Here is an 8103-nt window from a genome sequence, read left to right on the forward strand (position 1 = left end):
TTAGCACCAAGTCACAACAGAAGTCATCTCAGGGCACTGAACAGAAACATTCATATTCTTAAAAAGTAAGTTATTATTTATTTATTATTGTTTATCTGAGGAGCAGACTACTTGAAGTTTAACTCCATCACTGTCATCTCAAGTTTAACTCTCATCTTGAGCAAGCATGAAGGTGACAGTGGAAAGGAAAAACTCCCTGATGAGGAAGAAACCTTTAGCAGAACCAGGCTCAGGACAAGCGGTCATCTGCTTCGACTTGCTGGGTTTGAGAGGAACAAAAAAGAGGAACAGATACACAATGGCAGGTCCAGAATCACATGTTAAGATAGAAATAATATCAAATGCAAACTATTCATTTGTAACAATTCATTTTAAGAAATGAGGTCAACTTGTCCTCTAGTAGTCTAAGTCTATAGCAGCATAATAAGCCAACCCTAACTATAGGATTTATCAAAAAGCAAAGTCTTAAGCCCAGTCTTAATTCAATTCAATTCAATTCAAAAATATTTTATTAATCCCAAAGGGAAATTATTTTGTTGTTGTAACTCGTTATTCTCATTTCATTAAGAGATGTTATAGATGCTGATGGCTGTAGACAGGAAGGATCTCTTGTAAAGGTCCATCCCACAGTGGATCCTAAGAAACTGGCTGCAGATGCCGTCTGATCCGTCCACCCAGACTCAGCTGGCCTCTCGGTTCCTCTGGGCTGTAGGACCGCCTGAATGCCAGGCAGAACTCCTCCCAGAGCGATGGCCACTCCTCCCAGCAGTCTGCCGAGCTCCTTGTCGCTGCAGACAGCCAATTGTAGGTGCTGAGGGACGATCCTGTCCTTCCGCTATCATGAGCCGTGTTTCCTGCTAGTTCCAGGATCTCAGTGGTCAGGCACTCGAGCACAGCTGGCAGGTAGATGAGAATGCATCCACAGAACATCCTTTTCAACTCATTAAGATTTGGAGCTGTAGTTGAGATATTATTTGAGCCTTTGAGATGTTAATCAGCTGCTGTTGGTTGTAGAAAACTACCTTATTGCCATGGTTACAAATCATAACAAATGTCCAAAACTAAAAGTTTCAGTAAAAATCCTTCCAGCTGCACAGCATCTGATACCAGAGGAAACAATCATCCAAAAAATGTGATTTACATCCAGAAAAAGAGGAAATAAAGTTTCCAAAAGCAAAATCTCAGAATGAAAGTAAGAGAGCTGCTCCAACGTGCAGCCACCTTGAGCGGCGCAATTCTAGAATAACAAGCGTGTAGATGTTTAACAACCTGTTAAAATACACCAAAATACAGGAAATCACATCTACTTTAGTCAAAATTTTCTGGGGCAGGACCCCCAGACCCCACCCGGCCCACTTGCTATTAGTGTTCCAGCATCGATCTGTTTACAAATGAAGCCCTGTTACTTGCTCTGACTACTGCTGTTATGATTCTGTTCCGTTTTATGTAAAGTTTTCTGTAATAATTTGAAAAAGTTGATATACATTTATTATGTTCATTAAGCATAAATTTTGGAGGTTCATTAAGTGAATAGGTAAGTAATAAGTTTTAAAGTGATTTTTGATTCTGTTAATTTTCTCAAAACAGTAATTTTTGGAAGATGAAATTAAAAATGTTGTTAATTAAGTGTGTCTTGAATGAAAAATACCCATGTTTAAAAGTATAAAAATTGTATTAACCCTATTAAAGGACAGGTCTTTATGTTACAAAAATATTTCCATTGCATTAATCCAATCCAGATGTTGTGGAAGGACCTGAAGCAGCAGTTAATATGAGGAAACCACCAACATCCAGAGCTGAAGCTCTTCTGTACGGAGGGATGGATAAAATTCCTCCAAGCTGATGTGCAGGACTGATCAACAGTTACCAGAAATATTTAGTTGTAGTTATTGCTGCACAGGTGGGGTCACACCAGACACTGAAAGAAAAGGTTCACATACTTTTGCCACTCACAAATATGTAATATTGGATCATTTTCCTCAATAAATAAATGACCAGGTATAATATGTTTGTCTTGTTTGTTTATCTGGGTTCTCTTGATCTACTTTTAGGACTTGTGTGAAAATCTGATGATGTTTTAGGTCATATTTATGCAGAAATATAGAAAATTATAAAAAAAATTATAAACTTCACGAACTTTCAAGCACCACTGTATCTATACATACAATATAGTAGTGCAGGTTTATTTGAGGTTCCTAGTGTTTCTAAAGGTAAAATGAGACAGAGCTTTCAGTTATCTGGTCCTTCTGTTGTGGAACCAACTTCCAGTTCCTGTAAATGAGACAGACACCCTGCCTAATTAAGACTAGACTTAAGACTTCCCTTTTTGATAATCCTATAGTTAGGCTTGAAATCGGTTTCCTTAGTTATCCTCTAGGTATGTAATTTTAACTCGTTCTGGTATAAATTATTATGCCATAAATAAACTCCAGGACATCCTTGTAAAAGAGATTGATGATCTTAATGGATTTCGTCCTGGTAAAATAAAGGTATATAAAAAAACTGAATTAAAATAAAATCAAATTTCACACTTTTCAAGACTGTGTAGGAATGCTGTTTGTAGGAATATGTCTTTTTAAAGCGTTCACAAAAAGAGTTCTTTATAATTTCACCTGAACCAATGAGTATTACATGCAGTCATTCTTGGTGTCTATGAAATATGTGAGCCACTTTGAAATCATTGTGTAAAGTTGCAACCTACAAAGTTTGATGGTGGGTAAGCCTGACGAGCAGCAGTTCTCTATTCAACCTTCTTCTCCTACTTCCTGTAAAAACTGAAGCTGTGGTCCTGCAGATTCAGTTCCACAGTGTGGTTAGTAGTCATGTGACTTGGATAGACCAAAGCTGAGCGGCTTAGCATCAGGCTAAAACAGAAACGCTGTCTGTCTTTAAGAACAGTCTCACTGTGACGCAGTACTCAGGGAACAGAGTCATTAAATGCACGAGAGGCTGTAATGGCTCTTCTTGAAATAACTCCAGCATTTTAAAGATTGTTGCTCTCTGATGTGGACATTGATGTTATTTTTATTTGAAAGACTGCAGTGTGAAGGGACAACATGACAAAAGCTTCAACAATTGACAGAAGACTCATGACCTTTGATTTACAGCTACAGTGGCCAGTCAAATTCTCAGCAGCACTGATAATTACCAGTACACACAAAGATATGTTCAGTCAGTTATGGTGATGAAAGGGCGGTGAAGAAACATGAGCTGAATGAGTCATGAGTTTCTTGTCACTGCCTGTTTATGACTGAGTCACAACAGTTTTAATGTTAGTTGTTCACTGCTGATCCATGCCCAGAGTTAAATTCATTTTGAGATTTGTTCTGTGTGTAAACTTCCACAAAACACAGAACAGAAAGAAGCTTGCCAACACTGAAGTCTTCTTACCTGAGTCAGTGTATCCCTGAATGGCTTGTGAGTATTTCTCCAGTGCATCGGCAAACTGTCCATTTTTAAACAGCAGGTTTCCTTCATTCTTTAGCCGGGACAAATGTGGGGGTAGGGCTCCACATGGAACATCAAGATTGACAGTTTCTTCTGTTTTCCCCCTGCCTGTAATTCCCTTACTGTTCTGATCACCCGGCTTGGAAGCTGCCGATGCACTCTGGTTAGAACCGTTGGCCACATTCTCCTTTGACTCCTGTGGGACTTTGTACTTGTCTGAGCTGCCTCCTTTGCTTTTCCATTGTCCATGGTGGTGGGAGTTGCTGGACTCACTGTGTGGACCCCCGTCCCCTTTGCAGTGGGGCTTTTTTTGAGTGTTGCCCATGTCTCCCCTTTCAGCAGGAGCAGCAGAGCTCTCCTCCCCTCCCACAGGATGGCTGGGTTGAACCGGACAAGCTGGAGGGAGAGGGAGGGAGAGGTGAGGTAAGAGAGAGAGAGAGAGAGGAAGTACACTGACAGGAAGGAGTCAGTGATTGCATCACAGTTGGGGGTGGGGGAAGTTTGACACACACACACATCAAAGAGGGAGTTCCAGAATGAACTGAAAGCGCCTGATGGGGGAGGGGATTACCCTCATGCACATTATATCACATCACCCAAAGAGACAAGAGGAATTTCCTGTATTTATAGCACAACCCAGTGATATTTAAAGACAGAGTCTGTCTGCTGCCAGGAACTTTAAAGCTCACTCAGATGTCTGTGCAAATCATGATAGCTTTATCTAAGAATGTTGAGTCAGGTCCTCTGAACAGATTCTTCTTGTTGAAATGTTGCATCATTTATCCAGAAGACTTCTTCAGTCTGAGGCGCTGCAACAAACTCAGTCATATCAGCAGCACGTTCTCATAGTGGATCAACCAGTTTGCTGTGACAGCCAAAACTAGTTATTCACATGCAAAAGGAGGACCATCAGCCTAACGATCGATCAACAGTGCCCTAACAATAGATCGTTAGTGTCCTGATGACCGCTTGTGATACTAGCAATAACAGTATTGTAAGGTGATGGTTGAACACGGAGGTCTCCACCCCTGTTTAATGATGGACAGGTTCTTTTCACAAAGATGGCCTCCTTTACTCCTCTCTCAAACCATCGTTCCTCTCTATCCAGGATGTGAACATCTTCATCCCTGAAAGAGTGACTGCTGGCCTGGAGATGAGTGTAGACCACAGAATCCTGGCCTGATGATGTTGATCTTCTGTGCTGGGCCATCCTTTTGGCCAGTGGCTGTTTAGTTTCCCCGATGTAAGACTGATCACAGCCCTCCTGACACTGAACAGCATTCACAATATTACTCTGTTTGTGCCGGGGGACTGGATCTTTGGGATGAACCAGTCATTGCCGTAATATATATTTGGGGTTTAAACACCACAGGACATCATGTTTAGAAAATAAACGTCTCAGTTTCTCTGATACTCCCTCAACATTTGGAATGACCACTGGTCTGGGTCTGGGTTCCTCCTTTTCACCTGATGGCTGACTGGAGTCCTGTTTGGGTTTCTTCTCTGCTTTCAGGAAGGCCCAGTTAGGATATCCACATTGCTCTACAGCCTGTTTTGTGTAGGATTTCTCCTTCTGCCTGGCTTCTGAGTTAGTGGGGACACTGTCTGCTCTGTGGTACAGAGTCCTGATGACTCCTAACTTGTGCTCCAGGAGGTGAAGAGAGTCAAACTGCAAATACTGGTCTGTGTGGGTGGGTTTGCGGTACACCTCGGTTTGCAAATGTCCTCCATCAGAGACCGACACCTCACAATCCTCACAAACTAGTTTTGGCTGTCACCAGCAAACTGGTTGATCCACGATGAGGTGTTGCTTGTTGTTGTGTTGTTAACTGTTTGTTGCAGCTCCTCAGACTGAAGAAGTCCGAGTTCAAAATACAACCCTAAATCACAAAAAAGTTAAATCAAGTCATCTGGACAGATTCTTTTGGGTTGAAACAAAGTTAGAAAGTTGTGTAAAATGTAATTAAAAACAAACTGCAAAGATGTGCAAATCTCATAGACCTCTACTGTATTCTCAACGTAAACAGATCAAATGTTGAAACGAGGAAGTTGTGCCATTTTTTTCTTTAAAATTTAGAGGTAAATGTGAATTTTATGGCAAGTAATCGGAATGTACATCTACAAATGTTTAGCTTTTGGTCAAATGGTAAATGGTAAATGGACTGTACTTATATAACGCCTTTCTATCTTATTTCAAGATACTCAAATATATACTCAACCCAACTCAAGGTGACTACCTTAGTTAACTTACCATAAAAACACAAAAGATGGATATAACTCAGCCACAAACACTGACCTCAAATTTAGCGAGGTGAGTGAGACTGAAGCCAAGACATACTCGCCAAATATTTGTGCAAAATCTGTGTTTAAAATTTTCCTATTAACTATTTGGATTCAATTCAATTCAGTTTATTTATATAGCGCCAAGTCACAACAGAAGTCATCTCAAAGAGTCAACCCTGTTTGTTGGCAAAATATCACATGAACCACTGGACCGGTTTTTCTTTTAAACTTTCACAATGTAATCATTGGATATACATCTAAAACTCATAACTTTTAGGACTCAATAAGATGGTAAAAAATGCAAATAATAAAAAGCAAATGACTTCCCTTTAGTTTTTATGTCTGTGTGTGATAAAATTCATTGAGTTTGTGAGGTTTCAGTCTCACCAGCTTGTTGTCCTTTCTCTTCAAAATGGTTGCTATTTTCTTCTTCAACTTCCTGGATGAGGATTTTTCTGCCCTTTCGCTGCTCTGGTAGACATCCTGACAGCTTCTTCTCAATTTTAGACAGAAGTTGCTAAAACCACAAATTATTTAGGTGTGAACATGTATCAGTGGAAGGAATCAAGCTGATTCCTGTAAGCCAATAGAAACCAGGTTTGGTACCTGACCACCTAAATTTACTTGCCCTACAATGATGATGTTATATATTGTACAGTATGTTGCAAAACAAATGTCCTACACATACAAATACAAAGACACCTAGTGGACAAAAGGCCCACAGGCAGTTAGTGAGCACGCTTTACGTTACTTCTGTTACCTACAGTAGCTGCAGTATTGTGCGGCTCTTCCCTCAGCACCATCCTCAGGTCTTCAGAGGCCATTTGAAATTTGCCCATATGATTATAAACAGTAGCACGACGTAGCAGAGCTAAAAAATAAAAAAACACACAAACATTATGTATTTACTTGTATATCATTTTGACTAAAGTTATGACTCAGACGTGTAAACTTATTCTAATTACTAGAAGATTAAAGTAATATTGTAGTCATAAAAAATAAAAAGAAAGCACCTTTTTTATTTCCTGGCTGTAGCTCGAGCACTTGCTGACAGTCTCTCATGGCATCATGCCAGTGCTTCAGGTTGATCTCTGCCTGAGCCCGGTTGTTGTATGCACTGACTGTGGGAAGAATCGAAAGGCTTCTGCAATTGAATTAAAAAACAAACATTTTCAGTATAATACAGTTTTGTATCAGACCACTTCCAGTATCATTTGTTTAACAAAATTAGCATCGAACATACATAAATTAAAGGTCAAGCATACTTTGAATGACTGCATTGCTGCCTTTCATGTCAGAGTTTTAAATTAAAATTATCTGATGCTGAAAATAAATGAGTATAGCTGTTTTATAGTCAACTATAACCACATCAAATTTTAGCCCAATATATGTAAAATTGACTGTGTTATAGCCATTTTTATGTTAGCAGATGTTAATAAGCAGTGGAGGTGGTCTCCAGCTACAAGTATTTGGGTGTGCACCTGAAGGACAACCTCAACGGGAACAACAACACCACCAGCCTGATCAAGAAAGCTCATCAGAGACTCTACTTCCTCAGGCAGCTGACACGAGCTGGTCTGGGAAGCTCAGTCCTCACCTCCTTCTACAGGTGTGCAGTGGAGAGCATCCTGTGCTCCAGCATCAACGTGTGGCATGGAGGCTGCACAGCTGCAGAAAGAAAAGCTTTGCAGAGAGTGGTGAAGGCTGCACAGAAGATGTTGGAGTCAGCCTCCCCACCATCACAGACATCTACACCTCCAGATGCAGGAAGAGGGCCACCTGCATCATGAAGGACCACACTCACCCAGCACACACACTTTATGCCCCACTCCCCTCAGGAAGGAGGTTAAGGAGCATTAAGTGTAGAACCACTAGACTGAGGAACAGCCTCTACCCTGAGGCTGTTAGACTCATGAGTCTCTAACCCAAAAAAATCACTGTAATGCCACTTTAATTGGTGATATGTGACTTATCTGTGCTGCTGATTATCCATGCTGCTGATTTCTTGCCTTTAAGCTGCTGTATACCCATCTGCTCACAACAGACTCATGTTCAGGCAGCTGTTTAATACACCATATTATTTTACATTATTAGTGTTTAGTGTATCTCTTAGATCCTTTTATACTGTTTCTTTTTAGACTTTATATTTTTGGGATATAACTGGGACCCTGAGTACACAATTTCGTTCCACCTCATGTACCACATGTGATGTGAATGACAATAAAGAACCTTGAACTATGAATAAGCTGTGGAGGCCAAATGAAAGTGTCACGATTCACGCCTGTCTGATTTAAATTCTTTTCACTCTGTTCACTGCTTGGTGTCTGTGGACTCTTTTTCTTTTCTATCTTTCTCTTGTTGTTTGTTTTTTCT

General features: G+C 40.4%; 1 protein-coding gene across 1 annotated transcript in view; it reads right to left on the bottom strand.

Moving 5' to 3' along the window:
* Nucleotides 1-3830, bottom strand: part of LOC119409533 (sperm-associated antigen 1A) — a gene marked incomplete in the record, with an annotated part of 22300 nt that extends 18470 nt beyond the window's left edge. The window contains 1 exon segment of the mRNA XM_037676431.1: nt 3391-3830. Within this exon segment, the coding sequence (XP_037532359.1) occupies nt 3391-3772 (382 nt within the window).
* Between the last annotated feature and the right edge of the window lie 4273 nt (nt 3831-8103).

Source organism: Nematolebias whitei, chromosome 5, assembly GCF_014905685.2.
Source record: "Nematolebias whitei isolate Nwh7 chromosome 5, NemWhi1, whole genome shotgun sequence".
In the NCBI taxonomy this organism is placed as follows: domain Eukaryota; kingdom Metazoa; phylum Chordata; class Actinopteri; order Cyprinodontiformes; family Rivulidae; genus Nematolebias; species Nematolebias whitei.